Source organism: Paramisgurnus dabryanus, chromosome 11, assembly GCF_030506205.2.
Source record: "Paramisgurnus dabryanus chromosome 11, PD_genome_1.1, whole genome shotgun sequence".
NCBI lineage: Eukaryota > Metazoa > Chordata > Actinopteri > Cypriniformes > Cobitidae > Paramisgurnus > Paramisgurnus dabryanus.
Window position 1 is genome coordinate 7,836,623 of NC_133347.1, and position 26,694 is coordinate 7,863,316.

General features: G+C 37.3%; 1 protein-coding gene across 1 annotated transcript in view; it reads right to left on the reverse strand.

The window, feature by feature from the left end:
• Window positions 1-564: 564 nt before the first annotated feature.
• Window positions 565-26,694, reverse strand: part of xpr1a (xenotropic and polytropic retrovirus receptor 1a) — an 80,801-nt gene continuing 54,671 nt past the window's right edge. The window contains exons 3-15 of the mRNA XM_065248427.2: window positions 26,067-26,168; window positions 20,422-20,642; window positions 20,199-20,348; window positions 19,954-20,037; window positions 19,578-19,659; window positions 18,782-18,969; window positions 18,481-18,660; window positions 13,707-13,875; window positions 12,018-12,212; window positions 5,538-5,704; window positions 5,099-5,238; window positions 4,791-5,012; window positions 565-3,563 (exon numbers count right to left, since the gene is read on the reverse strand). Of these exons, the coding sequence (XP_065104499.1) occupies window positions 3,506-3,563; window positions 4,791-5,012; window positions 5,099-5,238; window positions 5,538-5,704; window positions 12,018-12,212; window positions 13,707-13,875; window positions 18,481-18,660; window positions 18,782-18,969; window positions 19,578-19,659; window positions 19,954-20,037; window positions 20,199-20,348; window positions 20,422-20,642; window positions 26,067-26,168 (1,958 nt within the window). The 3' untranslated portion in view covers window positions 565-3,505. The remainder of the gene's footprint in view (window positions 3,564-4,790; window positions 5,013-5,098; window positions 5,239-5,537; window positions 5,705-12,017; window positions 12,213-13,706; window positions 13,876-18,480; window positions 18,661-18,781; window positions 18,970-19,577; window positions 19,660-19,953; window positions 20,038-20,198; window positions 20,349-20,421; window positions 20,643-26,066; window positions 26,169-26,694) is intronic.

Sequence of the window (26,694 nt, forward strand, 5' to 3'; positions counted from 1 at the left end):
TTTTTGTTTATTGGTTGAATGTTATAGAAAGTTATCTCGCATCGATTTAAAATGTTTTATGTGTCACTGATTACTATTTTATGCTATTTTAAAAAGCAAATGCTGTAATAATATGATAAACAATAAAAAGTGTGGAATTGTGGGAAATGTATGAAGTAGGCATTGTTTCTTGTAGTCCAGTGAATCTCTTTTTGACTTCCACTGTCAACAAAATATTTAAATGCCACTCATTTACAATTACTGCCCAATAAAGTATAGCTTACTAGAGTTTGGCATGACTAAATTTTTTTTATATAAATACCAAAATACTAAAATATCTTGATTTTTATTAATTTTATCTTATTTTAATGTTTATTTTGTTGTATTTTATATAATTTTAATACATCTTGGATTTTTTTTTTTTTTTGAGGCCCCATACATCCCTTGATGAGATTGCAATTGCCTAAATAAGTAATTACTTCAAAATGATGGTTTACAAATGTAAAGTTACTAGTTTTAGATGATAAATAGTGTAATGTATTCGACCATTCAATGTGTTTAATTAATAAAAAGACGGACACAAAATGAAGGTTTTAAAAATAAGCGTGGTTTATAAAACCCAAATATGACAGGATCACCAAAGTGTATGCAGAAACACAAATGAGATCATCAGTGGAACCATCATAAGAATACACTTAACATTTACAAACTACTCTTAGACATTTTCTTTCATTTTATGTCTCCACTTAATCACAGATCCACAAGTTTTTCTATTTTTTCCATAAGTCTTAATTTACTTAAAATTACAACCATCTACAAACTACAAACAATGTCACAGTCGTGTGTTTAAGAAGAAATACAACATCGAGATAGGAGATAGAAAAGATGCAGAAATATCAAGCACTTAACATCATGGTTTTAGCAAGCAATCAAATCAACATATAGCTTTTCTCTTCCATGAAGAATGATGTAAGGGCTTGTCTATTATTCCAGTTCAAAAAAGTAAAAAAGCATGTAATGCATGTACAAAATAAAACCCCTACGTTTACAGGGTTAATCTTATTAAAGGACCCATAGCTGAGAATGCCAACATGTCGCCATCCTCTCCCCTCCCCATCTTATATAGAGTTACACCTAAAATACACCTAAAACCACCGTCACCCAACAAGTCCTGTCAGATGGGCACAAACCCTAGGGATGAAAGTGCTATGAGTAGAAATATACACTTAGATAAAACTGATCACATTTCATATTCACTAATGCATCTTAAGTTACACTAAGTTCTGACGTAATTTACATACAGTATTCACCAAGACTTGTGACTAATCAAAAATGCCCTTCATCTACCATAATACTGCTCATTTAAATAAAAAAAACTTTAGGTTGTACATAAATAATACAATAAATTAACCAACATTCCTTTACACAAGCAAAATGTTAAAAAAAGTCAAATCAAACATTATTTACAGTGCAAAACAAAAGCAGCATGCAGGCAAGACAATTGGCAATGCATTACAACAGCAGTGGATGGGGCAAATTTGTGCTCAGCATCCATATAAGTTGATATTAGTGTACAGTATCTTTATTTTTGTTTGATAAAAGATTCAAAGTTGTGAACTGAACACAGAGCAAAGGAGAACGCAGTGTTTTACGACATTTCATTCATATAATAGACAAAAGGACCTATACAACACAGTAACACCATATTTCAGAATAAGGATAGCTTTCTATCTTCTTTTGCAAAATCTCATAAAACACAGAGAAATGCACAGTTTGATGTACGATTGTTTCATTTCTTCTTTGTAAATATCTTCAGATTTCATGGTTTGTGTTTGATTTGTTATAAAATCAGTGCAAACATGGCTCGAAATGTGTGTTTAAATACAGTACCTATAGTAAACTTAAATGGGTTACACTCATGCACATAATTGTTATTATTAAGGATCAACAAAATACTTCTTTTAAAGAGAAAAATAAAAAGACAAATCCATAATTTCTACAATTACAACCAAAAGATTGTGCTTGCAAAATACATGAATGCATGCAATCGAAAAGGCATTGATTTAAACCATTATAAAAGTATACAAAGTGCACATACTGTAACAAACATAAGCAGCCCCGGCACTTCTTTTTTTTTTTTTGGATGACAATCACGATATAAGACCAAGTCATTGCAACTCCAGTATCCATCTCCTACTACTGAAACATTGCAAAAAAAGTTATAAGATATGAATTATAATGAAAGAAGGTTGTACTATCTCTCTTCTTCTTAAAATGCTGTTTGTATTTCAAAAATAGATTTTAGTTTATATAGTGTACGGATGAAAAGGTAGGTAAAAACGCAATTTTTGCATCAAAATGTTTATATGATTATAAACATACTGCTAAAAGCTTTTAACAAATAACCAAACTGCAGCCTTAAGAGTGTTGACTTCACAAAGACTCCTCACCACACAGGAACTACTGCATAAAATACAATGTTTTTAAAAATCCCATATGGTATAATAAATATTTATATCACAGCTATAAGATTTATAATATTGTCTGGCAGTGTTTGCATTTTGTCTTTGGCCTGCAGTGGTTATGGCAGAATGTATAAGCAATACGAAAACCATGTAGCAAACACATTAGTTCAATAAAAATGCATTTTAGGGCAGCCATTTACCCGCACCTTTATAACAGCAGTTATTAACATTTTAAATGGGTGGCAATAATGTTTAAATCTTTTCACATTTCTGTTACCCAAATGTGGCGTCTGAAGTCATCCAGCAATGATAAGTTTTCACGTGTAAGAAGGTCGAGCCTATACGTACATCCTGAGAGGATAGCTGAGTATAACTATCACTCCCTAAAGGAAAATAATAAAAATACATTCCTTTCTCTTAAACACAAAACCAAACATGGTTTGATATCAAAACATAAAAAATTAAATAAAATATGTTTGCATATTAAATATGATTTAAATAAACTTATGGTTTAGAAATGTTGAGCATTTCCACAAAGTGCCACCAGGGCTGTACTTAACTTAGTACAAACAAAAACAAATAGTTGGAAATGAATTAAAAACCCATCAGCTTCTGAGCTGTTGTTATTTCTAACCGAGCTGCGGTCTTAGTGTGTGAAGTGCACGATATTGTAACTCCTATGTAACTCTTTACAATAAAATTTCTCTCCTCCCTGTAGATCCTACAGTAGTTATTGTATTAAGTTTGTAAACAGTCGTATGCAGTAATATAGCTAAACAAACATACAAAAAAGTATCAATATAGAGAAACGAAATAAAAAAGTAATAAAAAGTACTTTTAAAGGAAAACTTCACACTTGGCTATTCTGTGCGAGTTTGTGTGTGTGTATCCTGACGTGTGTGATGTCACTGTCGTGTCCTGATATGTCTCACAGCTGTTGTTGTGCTTACATCTGCTTACATCTTGGACTTGTAAAGTGGTTGTGTGTGTTTAGGATCAGGTGTGTCGAGGCAGCTCTGTGTGAGGAACCGATAGACGTTTGAGAGAGGCGGAGTCTGGGTTCAGCTGAAGGCTTCATCATCAGTATCCTCAATGAGCACCTTAGTGTCCTTCTTAGACCTGGTGGATACACAAACATATACAGTAAAATTAATTTGTAGGGATTAAATAAAATTGACCAATATTATAACTATTGCCCATATTTAAATATAAAACGACCCTGGTTATAAAAAGTGTACCTTTTGGAAAAAATGCTTTTTGAAGTCCAACTTTAGTCTTTTATAAAGAAAATTCCTTTTATTTGAAAATACATTTCATAAAGGGGACCTGTTTGGTTCCCCATATTCTTCAATACTTTTCACATGGCATTTAGTACCATATATAACTTGCAGTCCATCTGGATTTTATAACATTTTATTAACCTACAATTTAACATTGTAAAATTAATTAATTAATTAAATTAATATTTTATTGAAAGTAGAAGTCTGCCTTACTGTAAACAACTATATTTTATCAGCTTGCTCCAGGTTGACTTGTTTATGTGTGTTTGGCGCCATCTACCGCATTTTTGTGGGTGTACAGTATGATTGACGTAATTGTCTGGATCTCAAATATAAGACGACATTGTTTATTGAGAGGAATCTTCCTAAAATAATATTACAGTCTTATATTGGGAGAAATACGGTATGAAGTGCTATTAAAAATCTAAATACATAAAAAATGTATGCGGGTGCAGTCATACACTGCAAAAAATGACTTTCTTACTTAGTATTTTTGTCTTGTTTTCAGTAGAAATATCTAAAAATTCTTAAATCAAGATGTATTTTCTTGATGAGCAAAATTACCTAAGAAAATAATACTAGTTTTTAGACAAAAAATATACAATTTAAGTAAATTTGTGCTTAAATCAAGCAAAAATATCTGCCAATGGTGTGAGAAAATTTTACTTGAATTAAGTGTTTAAGAAAAAAGAAATCTTATGGTCACAATTTTTTTTTCTCACCCCATTGGCAGATAATTTTGCTTGTTTTAAGGACAATTTCAATTAAATTGTATATTATTTGTCTTAAAACTAGACTTATTTACTTAGGTCATTTTGCTCATCAAGAAAAAACATCTTAATTTAAGAATTTTTAGATATTTCTACTGAAAACAAGAGAAAAATACTAAGTAAGAAAGTCATTTTTTGCAGTGTAAACCTCTGCACATGTTTACATTCATGCATTTTGCAAAAGCTTTCATCCATTTTATCAGTATGTGTTCCCTAGAAGTCAAACCTATGACCTTCGCGCTGTGCTCTTCCATGGAAAAACATGTGCGTCAAACATAAGCGTGATAAAATCTTACTGAGTCGTCAGAAGGGGTCGTCGTAAAGTCAGACTGTAGCTACGTTTCCAGCTCTTCTTGCCCTGTCGGTTTCGAACCCCATCCTCCTGGTCCATCATCTGCTCCAGCAGCGTTTGGTCATCGGCGTTCAGAGGAGCCACTGAGATGTCCCGCACGGCTCTGAACTCACCACAGTTATTCAGATGCTCGTTCTCCAGACGGAAGAAGTTCCACACAAAACGTCTAAGAGGAAGAAAAATTCAAATTATGGAAGGAGAAAGAGCGAGAGAGAGAGAGGTATACAGCTCATATGATGCCTAACGTCTCACCTAAACACTTCTAGAGGAGCTAAAATGGTCACGACGATGTCCTCGATGGAGGGAATGGGGGTCATGGAGGTCAGAGCGAGCTGCAGCGTCCATGCAAAGCGAAGGATCACATCTTGTATTATGGCACAGTAGTAGTAGGCCTTAAAAGGACAAAAAGTGACATCATGAGAGCTTGTTCTGTACTTTAAGCATAACAATTTACAATTATGTATTTGGCAGATGCTTTTATCCAAAGTGCATTACAAGGTAAACCGTTTTATCAGCATGTTTGTTCCCTGAAATTTACCCTGTGACCTTTTGCACTGCTAATGCATCTTGCTCAATGGTAAAAATCATGAAAAAAACGTCTTAACCATGAAACATACTTAAGTTAGCCTTCTACCCTGGACTGTTTAGCCATTTTAGGCACTTTAGTCATGTTATTTCTGCTGTTTCTTACTTTTTGTGGGTAAACAATCTCCTCTCTCAAGAAAGTGTTCTCTCCAGCGTTGCGGTCGAAAAGACCCCAATCCATCTTCAGGTCCCAGATCAGTGTGTAGAGTGAACTGACGACTGAAGATAAGATGAGCAGGTAGAAAAAGACTTCAGCATCTGAATGTTTCTGATCTGAAAAAAAAAAAAAACAATGAAACAAACAATGAAACAGTTGCTGTGATTTTACAAGACAAAAAATATTGTGATGTTTTCCCGCAGCTCAATTGGTAAAGCAGGGACAAGGTTGTGGGTTTAATTCCCAGGGAACACACATGAATGCACTGTCACCAAATACATAAATGCAAATGTAAAACATGTAACATCAGTGATGTGTGATATTTTACACTGTGTCCACTAGAGGGAGACAGTCACCATTAGTTTTCATCTTAAAAACCATCAGTACAGTATACATTTCCACATTCTAGTAAATTTAGTAGCAAATAAACATTTAATGCAATGAGGAAAAATCCAAAGTGCTTAGAAATAGCAGAAAAGATTTTATAAAAAATTGAAGGTGCTCTTTGGTATAGGGTATACAAAACGTAAAAAAGGGGGATCTGAGGCACTCTTCGTATTCAAAAAAGTGTTATAAAAAGCCTTTATTTAAACATGGCTATATTACATTTAAAAAAACATTAAACTGGGCAGCAACCCATGCGTAGCGGCACAGATAGCCTTCTTCAGGGTATGCTATCTGTGCTGCTACTCGTGGGTTGCTGCCCAGTTTAATGTATTTTTTTATTTTTTATGTAATATAGGCATGTATAAATAAAAACATTTAATGGAATTCACTAAAATTGTATTTCACAATGTGTGTTTCCAAATGAAGAAGGGGGGGTTATAGTTCTTTTTCTTTGTCAGTATATTAGTCTTTTTTTAAGATTATTTACATTTATGCATTTGGCAGACGCTTTTATCCAAAGCAACTTAAGAGTCATTACAAGGTATACATTTTTAATGTGTGTGTTCCCTAAGTTCAAACCCATGACCTATTGTTAATGCAATTCTCATCCCACGAGTTATACAGATTAATGAGCAAATTCGATACAAATCAATTGGTTTTAGCTTAATAAAAATAAATAAATCAAAGTGCTCATTTATAGCCCAGTAGTAGAGGATTGAGTTTACAGCACAAATGGTCATGGGTTCAAACCCAGGAAACACACAATTTATACTTTGTAATGCACTATAATCCACTTTGGATAAAAGCATCTGCCAAATGCATAAATGTAAAAGCAGTTTAAGCAGAACTAAAACAATAACCTTCATTTATGCTAAAAATTTAAAGTATATATTTAACTAACTTAACATGTAGTACAATATTAAATCATTTAATAGGGGGTGATAGCAAAACAGGGCAGGTCTCAGGAATGTGAATGGTTAAATCTCTTTGGCATCTCCATACACAGACAGCAGACAAGGCTGAATCCGGAACAGACCCATCCATCTTAATAAAGCCTTTCACACTCTGCCATCCAGGCGCCAGGAAACCGGCAGAGGTTACACAATACCCTTGCCCATCCTATTTCACTTCTGTGAGCTATGGATGCCCATGTTAAATACTGTGTCCCTAGATTACCCGAAACACAAATGCCCGCCCCACACAGGGTGTAATCAAAGTCTAATCTCTACACGCAGGCGAAGCATCATTGTGATTCACAGCCTTTACTTAAAATCCGTGCAAAAGTCTTAGGCCACCATGCCAGAATTAGATTAGTTGTTTTTGCAATGTTATAGTGATCATATATAATTGTTTCTCAGTCTCTTTAATATAATACATCCAGAAAATACAGGAAATGTGTATGTAGTATTAAAAACTGTATGAAAATGTAAACCGAATTTTTAGGGTAAACTCCCCTTCCACTAGAGCAATAGCAGGAAACTGTAGGAACTTTTGCACCTAAATGAAATAAAATCCTAATTTTTAATTTTAAAAGAAATTACTTCATTCTGCTCAAAAACACTCAAGGGGCCCTATCTTGCACCCAGCGCAATTGACTTTGTCAGTGACGCATGTATCATTCGTATTTTGCACCGGCGCACAGCGGGTTTTTCCCTCCACAGACGCACGTTGGGAAACTAGGGAATGACCTTGCGCTCCCTGGGCGGTTCAGCGCAAAAAAGGAGGCGTGTTCCGGCGCAAACCATCCCTGATGCTATTTTGCAGTTTCAAAAAACAATTGCGCCACTGACCAAAAAAAACTAGTCTAAAGTCAGTGGCGCGTTGCGCGTGGTTCATTATGCTATTTTAAGGGCGCATGCTTGACCATAATGTATAGCGTGCACAACGCGCACACACTTTGCTTATCTAATCTACACAGATGCAACAGTTATTTTTGCAAATCATAAATTGTTACAATAAAAAATATTAACACATGAGATAAGGGAAATCATAGTGGTGAGCATTGTGGTGATGGATTTTAATTATTATGTGGCTGCGTTAAAAAAATTCTCATGCAAATAACCATTAAAATATTTTCATAAGTTTGATGTGTGGCTCTATTGCGTTTATTTTATGTAAATAATAATTAAAATGTTTTCATAAGAAACCTTAATGTATATGAACTTGATTTGTAAGTGTACTTTGGGGTTGGACCTTGCTTGCGTTTCTTGGGTCCGATTTCAAAGCCCCCAAACCCTTTCAGCGGTGAGGGGGGACGCAGATCTGTGTAGAGGCAGATCCACCTCTCGTTACACGGTGTGCCCGATTTATGCTGGCAAGCTTGGGATTCCCCCGTCTCCTGACATCATTGTAGCGCTTGGCGCAACGATGGGGATGCCAGCTGATGAGACAATTGTGGCTATTTCCTCCCACGCCTGTTTAACCGACGCTGATTTGGGCGGGTTTCTCCTATCCCCATACAAAACAACTTCTCTGCCTTTGACTGCTCTTACAAGAACGTCGGTCTCCTCGGCTGTGAACCGCTCCTGGCGTGCGCCTGACAAATCCGTCATAATAATAGCAACCCGCCGTGGAACTTGCGCCCTTGCATTTAAAGGGAATGTTGGATAGCGTTCTGATTGGTTTATTTGACGTTACGCCCAAACCACACCTATGAATAATGAACCTACTTCAGACCAACCCCTTATTGATTTGAGCCTGGCGCAAGAGTTATTTCTCCCGCCGGGAAAATAGCAACAGATCCGCCCACAAAGTCACTTGCGCATTGCGCTTCGCACTTGCGTTTCAGATCGTTAAAATAGGGCCCAAGATGTGTTTAGTGCCAAGAGAGGTCACACTAAACACGGACGATGCCTAAAGAAGACATTTATTCTTGAAAATGTATTTATTTACTTATTATTTTGTACATATTTTCTGTATTTTCCGTTTGTATCTTAATAAAATAGATTGAAAAATAAATATGAATGGACATTAAAACTTCTAAAACAACAAGTCTGGTGGACTTGCTAACTAACCCTTACCCAAACAAACAAAAAGTTCCCATCTCATCTATAGGAATATAAAAACATGAATATTCCAGACACAGAAGATCACAAACATGCATAAGAGTCAACATCAAAGCACATTCTCGTCTCGCCAAAAAAGGCGGGGTTAGTTGTAACACGGACTGTTTACATTGTTGCACCAGGTTGAGCGCTGCCAAAAGACGATCTCCCGCAAAGTATTGGAAATGTATAATGTTTTTGCAGAGAGTTATTGATGAACGAGTGTTTTGGTGGCATGTAGGTAAATTGTTTCATCATATGTTTTTTTTGGTTTCTAAGTTGGGTGTTTAAGATACCAAATCCAATGTTATGTCATATTAATCAGTGTCTTGTTGACTAAAACATAGCATTGTTTTTAAATATGTCTGCAGCCTTTGCAACTTTTTTGATGGGCTTGAAAATATTTTCACCCAGCGGGATTAATCGTAACGCTGTGTTACAACTAACCCCTCAGCACTTACAATATGAAAACCACAAATGTTAACGTAATTCTTGCCGTTGTTTTAAATAGGCTACACACGAATGATTGCTGGCTGCCAACAAAATAAATGTGCCTGTCTTATCATAAATCGTGTGTCAAATTTTAACTAAAATCAGACTTTGATGCTGATTATCACAGAATTAGATTTTGAAACTGTAGTATGGTTATTACAGACTGGGTCACACATAAAAAATGTTTTGTCATAATGTGGCTGCTTTTTCTCACATGTTTAGACATTTGTATCCATTTATAATTAAACTATTAAGCCAGTGTTTTGCATGGAAGAGTTTCCGTGATGAAAGCATTGCTGACTCTGATGAGGACTACACTCCGGATACAATACCACTACCGCATCGTCGACTCGAGGAAAAGCCACGCGATATTTACTCTCGTTTGATTGCTTCGTTTATTCCTTTGTTTGCCTTCGCTGACTGGATATGCAGGTACTGTGAGTTCTGAATGCACTTTCTCTGCCATACTTTTGCTCTTCCTAGAGTGCCTCGTGCACGTTCAAATCAATCAGGTGTGCGCATGTGTGGGCAGATCCCATAGCAACAGGGGTGGTGCCATGGTCGCGAGAGAGAGTGATAGTCGCGCAAGCCAATCATTTGTTTTCGTCCCGAATGGAAAAATGAGCTGTGTTTAAAACAGTCGTGAGAGGTCTAAAGACACTCAAGTTTTATACTCTCTTTTTCAAAGTACTTACATTTTAATTACGTATTGGTATATAAAGACAGTTTAAACAAAAAGTTTTTTAGATAATTCCTGCCTATCCTGCCTTTTAAAGCAAGCTGTGATAAGTGAATGTGTGCAGTCACCCATTAGTCATTGCCTGGCTACACATGGACTCGTTTAAATCCATGTTTTGAAGCTATCAGGTGCACCTAAGATCTCTAAATCTCTCTAAGATGGTTGTTTTGATCTGAGAGAAGGAAAAGTGCTACGGAGAGGGAAAAAAAATCATATTTTAGTGGTTCAAAGCTTCATCATTATTCTAGCGATACACTCACACAGGTCTGTCTCGCCCCAGGCAGGCAATTACAGCTCAACCTCCTCTGGCTCGTCCATTTTCCTTCATTTCCTTTATTTAGTTTTGCTCTCTCTATTTTCTCTCCCCATTTCATTTTTTCACATATTATCTTTAATTTCTGTTTGCATTTTGCTCTCCTTTGTATGGTATAATGACTTTTTCAGCTAACCATACAACCTTTGGCTGCCAATCCAGATCGTTTAAGCAATACCATCGTAAACATGAAAAGATGACTATATTACTATATAATATTAATGGACACCTAAAATGCATCTGGGTCACTTTGTAGATGTAAATGTGGTTTATTATAATCCTGTGACCGCTTGGCATCAATCCATCAATTTTATGCACCTGTTTGGCTTATCTACACTGCATGACTATATTAATATAAATATTAATTATAGGGTCAGACATGATGCAAATCATTTATGAGGTGTCTACATAACAACAAAAACAAAACAGACTCATTTATCTTTGTATGGAAACATCGGTTACGTCAATGCACAGGTGATGGATCCGATCTCTAATGTATTCATGGATTAAACAGGCTCAATGCCAGGAATGTCTGGTGTGAATCCCGATGAGTCTATCAAATGCGTGGTGATGTAGACCTTTGGGTCACGTCTGAACGGGCCCTCCTCCTTTTTTTCTATAAGGCAGATGTTCTGGGCTGTGGTCCAGATCTAATCTACATCACTGATGCAGGGGTGTTTCTAATAGACACTGCCAGCAAATATTTTGATCCTTCAAAGCAGAATTCGGCTATCCTATTACATTTACTAAAATGAAAACATATTAAGTGGAGTAACATTTACCAATACTTACCATTCAAGCACTGACATTTAAGGGAAATAAATAAATAACCCGAAACGACCGCTTGTATATAAATAATGAAATGGATGAAACGGATTAGCCGGGTGCTTTTAGATAATCGATTTGGGCTAAAGTTGTCTTTCAAAGAGATACGGGAAAGCGAGAAGGCTAAATGTTTGATAAGTAAGAGAGTGAGACAGGAAAGCTGACAGGCAGACGGGTTTGAGCAGCCATTTTCGCACTTCAGATGGATTTCATCGGCACAATAGTCAGACAAATGTAGATTGAGCCGAGGATAAAAGATAAGCCTGCAATCTTAATGGAAAGCTTTTAAACTCTTAATATTAACCAGATGAAGAGAAATGACTGTAATTGAATGCAAGAGATGCTGTTTGTTGACAAATGATACATGCTTTAGGTTCATGCATGCAGAAATGAAACAAATTAACAATCATCTGTCCTTATCAGTCTGTCAGATTCATATCTGTTTTTCCTTTGTATTGCTGTTTACAATATTCCTACATAATGTTTTGTTTTACTGCATATAAGCAGTAAAAATCTTATCTGTGTACTATCCATTATTTACCGGTGTCATTATTACACTGAACATCCTAATAAAGAAATTGCATTGTTCATTTAGTAACATATTCACCTATGAGGGGAATTGTTTTTACCTTTGTGAGTTCTGTATAGGGCTGCAAATGTGACCACAAAGAAGGTGGTGGAGTATTTTCCAGCATTCACCAGGTGAGGAAAGGCTCTCTTCGTGTCACGGTAACGTCGTAGACATTGCACAAACCGCAGCCACGCGGGCAGACAGTAGATGATGGCGCGGACTCCATAAGAGTAGCTGTTACACTTCTCATCGCCTGATGGAGAAAGAGAAGACAAATTATATGACAATTTGTTTTTAACTTTGACATCTTTTAAAACAAGTACTTTAAACCAGTGGCGGCCAGTGACTTTTCTTCCAAATGGTGTGAATTCAAAATATGTGTTTAGAGTGTTGCGTGTTGCTCGTCATGTCAAAATATGTGTTCGTTGCGTCATGTGAACCATGTGCATCATGCTTCATTTCAAAATACGTGACACTAATCTCCCGCAAGACACTAACTTAGTGGAAAACATGGAAGTGTTTGGTGGCTTCAACAATTCATCCCTGTTTGGATCCTAAGCAATGAATGGGGCTAGGCTAAATGCTAACACATTCACGATGCGCTGTACAAAGATTAAGTGCACACATTGAAAAAAAGACAGGTTTGTATTCATTTGTCTAAGTTGATGTACGAACATAGTAAAATATTGAAAAACGGTGGTGTTGTCCTTTAATGCTATACTCTAAATAGAAATTTTGACATGACACGTTATGCACATAAGTTTACATGATGCGCCAAACACATTTTTAAATGATGAGCCACACATGTGACAGGCTAAATACATGTTGTGATGAGCTTTGCATCGTGCGCCCTCGAAAAAGAAGTCACTGGCTGCCACTGCTCCAAACACATAGGCCTTTTGTTTAAAAAATAAAAATAATAATAATAATAATAATTATAACGATAAAAAAATAAAAAAATAAAAATAATAAAAATAAAAAAATAAAAAAATAAAAATAATAAAAATAATAATAAAAATAATTATAATAAAAAAAAAATAATAATAAAAATAATATAAATAAAAATATAAATAAAAATATAAATAAATAAAAATATAAATAAAAATAAATAAATAAATAAATAAAATATAAATAAATAAATATTATCATTTATAAATTTATATTTTTAGACATAATGTTGCTGCAACTAAATTTTCATGTATGTGGTGGAAATTAGGGGAAGGTCAGAATTCCCGAGTAGTCTAGCAAGCAAGAAAAACATAACTGTGACACTGTCTGTGAAAATCAGACTAAAGTCTCTAACAATTGATTTCAACCATTAATTTCATTATGAATTCAATCTTTGACATGACCTAACTCAGTCAATATTAAATATATCAATTTTATTAGGAGGATTTTATGAAGAAAACAGCTGATCTCAGAAAAATTACTTTAGCTGGGTTTTTACAGGCAGGATCACAAATACAATTTCTCTCTTTGCTCTCTTGATGTTTCTGATAATCTTAAGCTGTATTTTCCACACCATTAGACAGTCACCGATGTTTCCTGCACCACTGCACATGGCAAACTCTGCTGAACCTGAAGGACTCGTGTCTATGTTGACACTTACTGTATAATCTTTATTCATGTTCAAACCATCCACTCATCTACCATACAATGTTAAAGTAACACAATATGAATGACTCAGTTTGACTGTCAGTGTGTTGAATTGGTACATTTCACAATTTCTTCAGTAGGAATCATTTACCATATTTGAGGGGCAGTAAGCCACTACGTTCTCCCCACTGCAGCTCCATGCTGTAGTAACAGACCAAGTACTCCAGATCAATGAGAACGATCACCAGCGAGTTTAGTTGGTCAGCCAGCCAGAAGTCTGCGAATTCAACCCGGTGGAACGGGGCGGTGAAGACGCGAAACTGAGAAAAACAGAGAATATATGAACCATAAATATTTATACTGTATAGGTCCGCTAAGAATAAAAAACAACAAAGTTCTTTAAACGTAGTTTATTTATATAACAAGTAAAAAACAACACATAGATTACCTAGGAAACCAAAAAAATTTTTTATTTTCGACAAGGCATTTGTTCAAGAGATCAGTTTAACAACTAGTCAGACCATTAAAAAAACCGAAACCGGAAGTAAGGTTCGGATCAAGACGTGTATATCAAGTGCATCCGATGAAACCGTCTATACCTGTAGGGCAGTGGTTGTCAAACTTTTTCAGCGTGCGGCCCCCTTTGTGTACGGTGCATTCCTTTGCGGCCCCCCCCCAAAGAAAATTTATGACAAAAACAGTTCTAAAACTTCACATTTTAATTAAACAAAACATTAAATTATACAAAGTAGTGCTGCCTTATTTTTTTTAGGTTTAATTTCACAGAATTCATGATAAATTTATGTATTTTATAAAATGTCATAAAACTGGGGCCCCCTTGGCACCATCTCGCGGCCCCCTTGGGGGCCCCTGACCCCAGTTTGAGAACCACTGCTGTAGGAAACAACATGGAACACAATGAACAACTAAGGTCAACTGAAGTGCATTTCCTCTCAGGTGAATTACGTACACTGTAAAAAGTAAAAGTTGGATCAACTTAAAATATCACCAAAAAATTGGATTTTTTTTCAACAAAAATTTTCTCATTTTAAGTGAAAATAAGTTTAAAAAGTTTAAATATTTTAGGTGTTACCAATTAAAGTAATTTTTGAATGTTTTTTTCACCTTTAATTTTTAATTTCAAGTTTTATAAAATTTAAATTTGTAGGTGTTACCAGATGAAGTAAGTTTTTTATGTTGAGCTGCTTTCCCTTATTACAGTGAAAAGGCTTTTTGATAGCTCATTTATGGGGAAACTGTACCACTTTTATCCTAATGAGAACTTACACTTAAAAAAATGCCCAAAAATGTATACTAATATTTGGTACCAATATGTACCTTTGAGGTACTTATATGCACTCTTTAAAGGGACACTCCACTTTTTTGGAAAATAGACACATTTTCCAGCTCCCCTAGAGTTAAACATTTGATTTTTACAGTTTTGGAATCCATTCAGCCCATCTCCAGGCCTGGCGCTACCACTTTTAGCATAGCTTAGCATAATCCATTGAATCTGATTAGACCATTAGCATCGCGCTAAAAAATAACCAAAGAGTTTCGATATTTTTCCTATTTAAAACTTGACTCTTCTGTAGTTACATCGTGTATGAAGACCGACGGAAAATTAAAAGTTGTGATTTTCTAGGACGATATGACTAGGAACTATACATTCATTCCGCCGTAATAATCAAGGATTTTGCTGACGTACCATGGCTGCAGCAGGCGCAATAATATACGCAGTGCTCCAAAATAGTTCCCGCTATTAAAAGTTACCAAGGGGACTATTTTCGGGTGCGTAATATCATTGCGCCTGCTGCAGCCATGGTACCTGTATGGCAGCAAAATCCTTGTACCATAGTAATATCATAATATCAACGCCGGAATGAGTGTATAGTTCTTATATATTGGCCTAGAAAATTGCAACTACAGAAGAGTCAAGTTTAAAATAGGAAAAACATCGAAACTCTTTGGTTATTATTTGTGCAATGCTAATGGTCTAATCAGATTCAATGGACTATGGTAAGCTATGCTAATAGTGGTAGCGCCAAACCCGGAGATCGGGTGAATGGATTCCAAGACGGTAAAAATCAAATGATTAACTCTAGGGGTGCTGGAAAATTGGCCTATTTAAAAAAAAGTGGAGTGTCCCTTTAAATGTAAATGTGTTTTTGACCATTTTTTTCTGCCAGTGTAGCTAGCCAAATATTTTTTTTCTTTATAATAGTATGCACTGATAAATCATGCAATTTGATTTTGAAAATGTGAATTTGTTGCAACGAAACACAAAAGTCAAGTTTCAAATCATTAAATTTCTAATAAATAATATTTTCCTATCAAGTTTATTCGATTCATTGCACAATGCATGGCCTTAAAAATGTACCATAGTAAACATATACTCCGTCAAAACACCACTTTTACTGCAGGTACTCTGTGGCTCGCTCGCCCCCTATGAAACAACATTCCAGCATTTTCAGCCTGCAGGGCTGTGTTGACATTTCCCAGCAACATAGTTTTGCACTACACCGACCTAAGCCATCATTCTCTTGAGACTAAATGCCAAGGAGTATTGATTTCTACCCACACAAACTCTGATCAGTTATTTTGATCTGACAAACACATGTGTATTTTATATAAAAATGTCATAAAACTGCACCCCCCTCCCCGTTTTTACACCAATAACGATCAGTTAATCATTATTAAAACCACATTACAGTTCCCAATAAAGTTACCACCCAACTGGCAAAAAACTTATTACATTAACATATTAAACTCGGCAACTTTGTTCATTTTTGGCCCCTGGAGGTGCATTTCAAGGTTACAGCTGTATGTGTCATGTCCTTTAACGTGATCATATGTTCGAGATCTTGAAGGAAGACCACGACTGCTCAACCGTCAGTAAATGCTGTGCGTGTCTGTGTGTGCCCCGTGGAATAAGACTTCAGTCTGGGCCAATTAGAGTTGGGGAGGGCAGTGAGACAGAGGCAGTGATGGCTCCATCCCAATAATGATTGCACAGACACAGCCTTCACATCCGCAGAGATAGAGCTGCAATCTATTTCACCTCACCTCACTGCCCTGTGTCTCGCACCCACACACCCACACAAAGCTTACAGAAACACACTTTCCTTTGTACACATACATAATCTTACAAACAGACATTAACCCGTATCATATGGGCAGAAGGAAAATCGTTACTGAAGACATTTGAAGTTTACAAAGACTGCTGCTTGTGAATTGAAATGAGTCAATCAGCTTTCAGCTAATTTAATTTCATCGATAATAAATGTATTCGAGGCAAGTAACTAAGCAGCTGTGAATCTGCAAACAGCACAGTGATTACGGTAAACTGACAAACCAGGCAGTGTAATGCTGCGTTTACACCAGCCACGGTAGAGGCATCAAGCGCGAGTGATTTCTATGTTAGGTCAATTTGAAGACGCGTTGACACGGGTCTGGATGTCTCACAGCGCCGCGAATGAGGCATTTAGCGCGCTAAGGTAAACGCACAAATGAGGCGGAATAGCGTCTACCTCGCCGCGCTAAACGCCTCATTCGCGCCGCAAGACCTCTATGAATTAAGGCCGCAATAATTAATCGTTGCCGCAGGAAACGCACAAGTAGAAAAATGTGACCTTTGGCGGAAAAATGCGCAGCGTTAACCAATCAGGAGCTTGCTTTAGTAGTGACGTGATTACAGGAAGCGAGCGGAGTCGCAGCAGCCCCTCCCATGAAGCGTATTTCCGCGTGAATGTCTTGATGACTAGAATTTTACGCGTGGCTTTCAGGCGTGAATGAAGCGATTAAACTTAAAGGCGCTCTAAGCGAATCTGTGCGACGTCACATGTTTGATGTTTGAACGGTTTTCAAACAAACGGAGCGTAGCTAACTCCTCCCCATCCCTTCCGTGCTTTCATGAACGCGACCAACCCCCACCCCCAAATCATTCTTGTCGTTTATTGGCTGGAACAGTTTGTTATGTTTCGTGGTGCTAGGTTGGCCTTTGTGTTGTTATTGCTGTTTGTGGAGCCTGGGCTGTCTACAGAGACCGTGTTTTTTTCCAGTTTGATCAGCGGTCAGGTAGCAAGCAGATAGTGAGGAGATGTTTGCTGTATGTTACAAAAAAGGTTTTATGGTCTAAAACACGTGAATTCGCTTAGAGCACCTTTAAAATGTTCAAGCGACAAACTAGACGCGGTAGACGCTAATTTGACGGCACAAACGCAGCTAGTGTGAACCCACAGCAAGACCGTTTTCATATTCTTCTCACCTCCACAAAATTCAAAACAAAGAGATACTAAGATTTATTGTGATAAATGACATAATGAGCCCACATGCTTATTATGTGTCTGAGGTTTTGAATGTGTGTTGTTACATTACAATCCAGCCCAGACACAAACTTAAAAAAATCTGTGCTGTTCAGTGATTGCTTGCAACATTTAAGGATCAAGCTATTTAAAGGGGGGGAGGGTTTAATGCCTGTTACATATCAGTGACCCCATATTCCTTTTATGGGCACTTCCCCTGAATTTTTTTGTTCAGTTTAGATTTTTTCCTGAAAGGTCCATCTTAAATATCTGAGGGGTCGACAGAATGAAATTCTGAATTGGGTACAAAAAAAAATGTGAACCTGTGTGTGAAATACAGGCTTAAGTCTTATAATTTATGCAATTTGGAGCATCACATTTTTATTTAAATCTTTGACACGACTCAGTCAATATTAAAAATATGAAGGTTATTATTTCACAGACTGTTCTTTAGATTATGTAGAATGATTTAAGTATGAAACAATTCAAAAAGTGAAAATCCCTAAAATGACTTCAGCTGGGATTTTACAGACTAGGTCACAAATGTCACTGCAAAAACCCCTAATGCCATATTAAAGCACAAGTACATAGTTTTCCAAACAATTAAAGAATATTTCTCACCAACAGTTTAATGAGCCAGAAACGTGATTTGTAGTATGCGGTTTTGAAGGGGAGGATGAGGAAGAGCACCATAAAGCCGTATAGGATGAGGGGGTTTGCTTGCGTAGGCACTAGAGTGTAGTCCGCAAACAGACAGGAGAGTATGCTGAGACACCACATCACCCCTAAAAACCCTGCGATCTACAGACAGAGAGATAGATTAAGAGACAGATATAGAGAGAAAGACAATAAACAAGATGAGGTTAAAGAATATTTTTAAGGTGGACTACTCCTTTAAAGATCCCTGCAGCATGTGTCTCACCTCAAAGAGATGCTGATGTGAGAGGTTATTTCGAGGGTTCAGCTCAAAGATCAGCACGTGATTGACACCCGCCTGCCTCCAGCCGTAAGTGTTAATCCCCAACAGGAAGAGAAATTGAATCAGCAGGAAACCACCACGGTAGATGCGAACCAGGGGCCAGATGTTCTGATTACTGATGAAAAAAGCACCTGATAGAGAAGAATCATTCACAGCCTTGATTATTAACAAGGAAGTCTCTACCATAAGACTATAGAGTAAAGTCCAATCATTACAGGGGACATTTCACAAGACTTTTTTAAGATGTCAAATAAATCTTTGGTGTCCCCAGAATACATATGTGAAATTTAAGATCAGAAAATACCATATAGATATTTTGTAAAGCATGTTAAAATTGCCACTGTGTATGTGTGAGCAAAAATTTGCTATTTTGGATGTGTCTTTTAATATGCAAATGAGCTGATCTCTACACTAAATGGCAGTGCCGTGGTTGGATAGTGCAGATTTAGAGGCGGTATAATCCCCTTCTGACATCATAAGGGGAGCCAAATTTCATATTTTTTCACATGCTTGCAGAAAATGGTTTACCAAAACTAAATTACTGGGTTGATCTTTTTCACATATTCTAGGTTGATAGAAGCACTGGGGACACAAGTATAGCACCATGTTATTTACATGATATATTTACATGGTTTCTAAAAATTTATTATGGTAAAATTATATAACCGAGGTATAACTAAGCTATTGCCATATACTATTTTGTTAGCTGCTTAATGTAAGTAAAGAAAAATAACTGCACCGGTAAGGACGAAGGCAACAGCCAGGACAATGAAGACCCCAAAGTACAGTCCAACACGGAAGGTGGTCCAGGCAGGTGCAGGCTAAATGTAAAAGAAGCAAATATTAGAAATGACTTTGTCCAGTTTATTGTTGTTTAGTAGAGTCACTTTATTTTTCATGCACAGATCTTTGCACCCACATCTGCGTTACATAGGTCTTTAAAGCTTACAAACTACTAATGTTCTAAATTGTACTTTACTTTGCCATTGCAGAGCACTGCATACAAATGCCCAGCAAAACAGTTTTATTTAGCTTTTGGGTGTCTAGTAGCTATAAGCAAGTATGATGCATAAACATTGCAGCATTGCTGTTTGTTTCAGGGTCCTGATCCTCACCTGGGCAGCTCCAAGAGGTGGAACCCTCAGCCTCTTCATTGCCTTCTGACGGTCACCACCTTCCAGCTCTATGGTCACCAAAGCCTGGACACAAAAAGATGAAAGCTCAAACTATTTGTATCTACAAACCTTAAAATGTTTAGCTGTAAATATCAAATGCATAAATGTAAATGATAAAGGTGATCAGCAGCTAGAATATCATGTGATGGAAGCAGGACATCACAAGGTGGAGTCAGATGATCTACCTCAGTCTCAGAGATGAGCTGTGTGATCTTCTTGCAGGTGTAAAATGGAGCCACCTCCACATGGGCCACACGCCAATCAGCTCCACGCGGTGTATCCAGAATCTTGTCATGTTTTTTTAGGATCTTCCGGAATCCAGTGAAGTTCAGATTCTGTTTGAGGTTAAAATTAAAATAACTACACTGAACCAATGACAGCAAAAATAAACAAATAGAAATTTCTGACCTGGTAGTTCTGCAGAAGGATGAGGCTGAGGTAGAACTCGCTGAAGGCCAGCTGCAGATCTTTAATGTTACGATGTGTGTTGCGCTCCTTTATGGATAAAGGGAACACCGTTTTGCGTTGGCTGCGTAGTCCCGGAGCGTTGTTCTCCCGCTGGGCGTCCAAAGATGTCTGCAGCTCATTTTGCAAAGTAGCAAATCGGCGCTGCGCCTCTGCCAGTTTTTCTACAAGAAGAGTGTAACAAAGAAGGCAATGTGACCCTGGACCACAAAACCTTAAATGGAAACTCCACTTTTTTGAAAATAGGCTCATTTTCCAGCTCCCCTAGAGTTAAACATTTGATTTCTTTCCGTTTTGGAATCCATTCAGCCGATCTCTGGGTCTGGCGGTACCACTTATAGCATAGCTTAGCATAATCCATTGAATCTGATTAGACCATTAGCATCGCGCTAAAAATAACCAAAGAGTTTGGATATTTTTCCTATTTAAAACTTGACTCTTCTGTAGTTACATCGTGTACTAAGACCAACAAAAAATTATGGAACTATACTCTCATTCTGGCGTAATAATCAAGGACTTTGCTTCTGTAACATGGCTGCAGCAGGCGTAGTGATATTATGCACTGCCCGAAAATAATCCCCTGCCATTTTCGGCTGCTGCGTAATATCATTGCGCCTCCTGCAGTGTGATGCTAATGCTACATTTACACCAACCGCGGTAAGGACGTGAAGCGCGAGTGATTTCAATGTTAAGTCAATGTGAAGACGCGTTGACGCGCGTCAGGAGGTCCCGCGGCGCGGAAGAGGCGTTCGGCGCGGCGCGGAAGACACGTTTCCGCCTCTTTCGCGCGTGAAGCTCAGGCGAAAGGCGCGAATTGAGCGTTGTGCGCGGTACGCGCGGTAAGCGCGAATGGTGCTTTTTGTGCATCTTGCGGTTCACGCGAATTTGCGGCTGACGCCCGAGTTGAAAAATTTGAACTTTGGCGGAATTTCGCGCCGCGTTAACCAATCAGGAGCCTGCTTGCTGCTGTGGTGGCAGCCCCGCCCGGAGTCACTCACTCAAGCAGTCACTCGAAGCTATATGACACAAGTTGTTATTTCTATAGTGGAGACAGGAATAAAAAGGACCTCGCTTGGAAGAGTGTCAGTAAGGACTTTGGGCAACTTGGTAAGTTGTAATACACGCTTCACTTTTGAGTCACGTGACGTTTATCTACCCGCGCCGTTTATTTTTCCCCATAGTAAGGTTACCCAATACAAAACTGGTAAGTCTCTTGTTAAATGCACAAGTTACATCAGTCATCTTGCAAACAGACACTCGCACAGCAGTTGCCCCTCCCACAAGAAGCAGATTTTGCTTCGGACACGCGTCAAATGCTTGCTTTTTCCGCGCGTCTACTCCGCTCTACACGCGCGAATGCATCCAAATTGTTCAAGCGGCAAACCACGCGCGGTAGACGCGATTTTGACGCCCAAACCACGTTTGGTGTAAACTCAGCATAAGGGTCTAATCAGATTCAATTGATTATGCTAAGCTATGCTAAAAGTGGTACCGCCAGTTCCGGAGATCAACTAAATGGATCCAAAAAGGTAAAAATATAATGTTTAACTCTAGGAGCTGGAAAATGAGCATATTTTTAAAAAAAAGTGGAGTGTCCCTTTAAAGATATCACTGTTATGTTTCCACAGAATCTTCTTTATATTATGCAGGATGATTTTATGTTGAAAACAGTAAATCACATATAATGACTTTGGTTGGGTTTCCACAGACTGGGATACTGTGCCCAGGTGCATGCCAGGCCAGAAACCTCTAAACTGTTTTAAACCCTTTCCAATTATTTATATTGGCAGACAAAAAGTCTCCTTGTCTTACAACCCGGTAAAGAAAAACACCCGAATCCATTTAGATGACAAACAAATCCCTCATTCTACCCATTAACCAGAGAGTAAAGCAGACAGATTTCCTGTTAGAGATGAAGCCCTTCCTGGAAGAGCGATATCTCAGACGGCATTAACCACGCTGGCCAACGTCCCAGCACATTTTGGTAAACAGGACCCTGCTTGCCCATCTCACTTTCAGAGGAAGAGGAAAGGGGGTATTAGGTTTAGCACACATGTAAATACTGGGAGTCCTGTTGGCGTATGGGATATAAAACCCCAGACAGTGAGAGATGTGCTGCTGAGTGCAGGCTGATTAAGTCGAATGATAAAGAGAGCTGGCATAGTTTTAACCTCTGGGCCCTGATTGTTCAACTTGTCCAGCTAATTTATTTAGTAGACACTTCCTTGTACAAAGTGAATTATTGTGAAGTCCTCTTGAGGTAACCTGATGTGTCTCTAAGAGGCAGGGTAGGGGCCAAAATATTTTGTTTTAAAGTTGCGAGTAGAGTGCTGCAGGAATGACGTATTTTTGTAGGCAACACCCAGAAGCTAGTTAGCATTTTAGCACTTCCCATTTCATTGGGTTTTGATTAAACTCTTTAAATAAGATGTTGGGTTAACATAAGTACAATATATTTTTACGTTTTATTCTACGACACAAAAAACACCAACAATACCTCCACTCGTGACACTTAAAGTATCTTTAAACGGGCGTTTGCTAACAAGTTGCTACATGGGGACTTTAAAGAGCACCTATTTTATTGCTAAAAAACAATGTTATTTTGTGTATTTGGAATAATACAATGTGTTCACATGATTTATGGTTAAAAACACATTATTTTCCTCATATCGTAAATTTTTGTAGCTCCAGATTTCACTCTCTTACAGAAATGCACGGATTTGAAAAGCTCTGTGTCCTTAATTGGCCAGCTAATCTGTACATTGTGATTGGCCTGAATACCTCTGACGTCAGACAGAAATGTGATGCTCATTACCATGTTTGAAAGATTCGGTTGCTAACAGGAGTTACTTATGGGTCAAAAGCGGGAGGAATTATGATAATGTCGGTATTGTCTATATCACCAATCCCAGGAAGAAAACTGTTGCCTACAATCCGTGTGTTTGTTGTAGTCCAAGAAAAGAGATTTACGTTGGAGACGATAACTCATGTCATAGTTTACTTTGGGGTTTGTACCTTTTGCATATTGTTAACATGTACTCTTAAAACATCATCACTTATAAACAGTGTTTGGGAAAGTTACTTTTAAAAGTAATGCATTACAATATTAAGTTACTCCCCAAAAAGTAACTAATTTTTCATGAAAAGTAATACTTACGTTAATTTAAGTTACTTTTGCGTTACATTTTCTTCCATGGCTGAGGCTTGATCTCGTTTTTTATGACTAAGAAGTTCTGCGTTCAGAAATTGCATATTCCATCGCAAAAATGTCAAGCTGCCATCTCCGTTCCTGACTCAAACTGTTTCCGCTCAGGCGCGCATTCATAGAGTTTGCGTAATTCTTTCATACGTTCAGTTTAATTCAATACATTTTTTTTTTCAAATTAATTAAACTCAGAAAAAAATCGCATTACTTTTTTTTAAAATGTAACTCAAATATCAATGTGTAGTGTACATGTAAAAAGTAATGTGTTACTTTACTCGTTACTTCAGAAAAGTAATATTATTACGTAATACACGTTACTTGTAATGCGTTAACCCCAACACTGTGTATAAAGATCTCAAAAACAATGCAACATGGTTCAATTCCCAACACAGATTCATTCACAGAGTATTTCCTTATCAGGGAATGTTTTCTAATGCGTTTAATAAAGTTTAAAAGAGCTAAAATTCGTTTGTAGCGTAAGATTAGTTTTCATTTCCAGTAAACACATTTAGATAAACAAAAATTTATCTGTAACTATTATTTTTGGTGTACAAAACGTCAAAGTGTTATAACTTTTGTAAAACACAAAACTTATTTTTCCGATAATCCAAAAGCCTATGGAGAAAATTAATTAATTAACTTTTTTGGCCTAAAAATACGTCATCCCTGCGGCACTCTATTGGTGTACTGAGAAAATGTACAGTCATTGTTTATTTTTAGTTATTTATTTAAAAAAAGTAATTAATAGCCTACAGCTTCATCTCAGTAAACCTTAATAGGGTCAACAACAGTCAACAATGTGGATTTTTTTTTTCATTTACATTTGTGCATTTGGAAGATGATTTAATTCAAAGTGGCCGGAAGTCATTCATTTTCAATGAGAGCCGGCGGTGAGCTCCGTCATTGTGTGTGAGCGTTGAGGAGAGTTGAAATCAGCTCAACTTGGTAATGAGCTATAACGGGGTTCGGCGGCAACCCAATTGGAAGGCGTAAACGTTCGGCGGCAACCAATCCTAAGGCAGAAACCTCTGCTTGAGAGGATTCCAGAGAATGTATTCGAGCGTCAGAGCGTCCACTACACCTTTTCTATGACGTCGTTAGTAGGGCAGCCAGAGCTTTTATTGACGCTCTCGCCGGTGGAGGTGTGAAAGCACAGTTAGCGTGGATCATGAGTTGTGAAATTAGATGCAACCAAAGGATAGTATGACATACAAACAGACTGTATTTCCATTCCTCACGGATTAGTTTATTTTCTGTCAATGTAAATATGGGATCTATTCTGTCTAAACGTCTGTGCTTTAACAAGCTGATCATAGATAAGATGGTGCTAGTAATCTATGTGCTCCACTGGGACAAACACTGTGTGTATTCAAGGTTTACAAGCATGTTGTTAATTCAGGACCGTTTGGGAGGGGTGGGCTGGGAGTTCAAGGGTCTCAGCAACAACATAGTCTGGGTCAGCTGGACAGGTCATGTTCTTTTGCATCTACAAAGAGCAGACGCTATCCTATTATAGCTGTTAGCTCAAATGTCATCATATAGGTGAACATCTCCATTACCATATCTAAATATTAAAATAAACCTAGGAGGTGTATTTACAAATACATTATGTATGCATATATTGTCAAGAATATTATACTTCATTCTCTTCGGCGTCCTCTAATCTCTTCCCCTCTAAAGCGAAGCAGACAGAATAAGATAACGTTATGGGGTCAGAGATTTTCCCAGCTTAATGGACTTGCCAGCTTTCTTTGGCAGAGCAATTCGATTAGAGTTTATTTTGGTCTGTCTGGCAAATGGGCAGCTCTGAGTGCGGTGAATGATTTTTTGTGGCAACTGGAGGATATAAAGACTAAAGAACAGAATTAACTTGTTATCCTTTTATGTTAATTTTTTTATGTTTGTTTGTTTGCTTTATTTTTAACAAATGCTTATCCATTGGTTTCAAAGCTTTTGTTCCTTATTTGATGAGATTTAAAAATTATAAATAAATAATAAAATAATCTTATTAACTAATTTTTAATAGCTTCCACATTTTGTGCAAACACATAATCAATCGTATGCATGTAAAAAACACAATGCTTCTATCATGCCATATCTTAACTAGCCACTAGGGGCAGTGGTGCTTAGACATTTCTGTGACCATGTAGCTAAAGCAACAACACAGCTTATGTTGCAGTGTGCGTATTTTATCAACCCAAACATAGTCCATGGCCTTCTAACACGTCCAAAAAAAAAATAAACCCTGTGGGCATTACACATTACATCATACCCTATAATTGTATTATACACCCAGAGCACATGCACAGGGAATCCCCTGCATATATATTTACCGGACTAATGAAGCTCAGCAACTCATAGTACAAAAAGGCCTCTTGAATACCTGAATAAAATGTGTTGATTTTGGAAAGTTCCTTTTCACACGTCTGGAAGAATTTCTCCTCAAACTTGGCATAATACCGTTTAACAGTATCTTCATCCGTAACTAAAAGAAAGGAGAGACAAAAATGTTAATATGTGTGTCCATGCGTACATGGTATTGGTGGGCTTTAATCTGCTTAGCATTAAGCACTAAAGAGTGATGGGTCCCAAAAGCCACATAAACATAGGCTTAATCCTTCATACTTACCAAGAGAGTATATAGAGTCATAAAATCTTGCTTTGAGCTTAACACAACAAATATAAATTCCAGTTTCCAAACGTAATTAATTTACTTGTATATAAATGCATCAATGTGAAGTGTTAATGTGGTGTAGACTGCAATACTTTAATTAATATTCAACGTTTTAAAATAGTGCAGCTGTCAGCCTAAAAAGCTGGTCTGTGGTCTTTATTAAATAGGGATGCCTGTGAGGCTTTTACCTGTCAAAGCTTCTGTTCTCTATAAATAAATGAGGAAAAAGCTTGGATGTTCTACACTTCATCACATATACGTATGTAAACAATGAATCAAATATCTCCTGTCCATTCATTCACGTTATCAAACCCGTTGAAGCTGTAATTTACTCTGC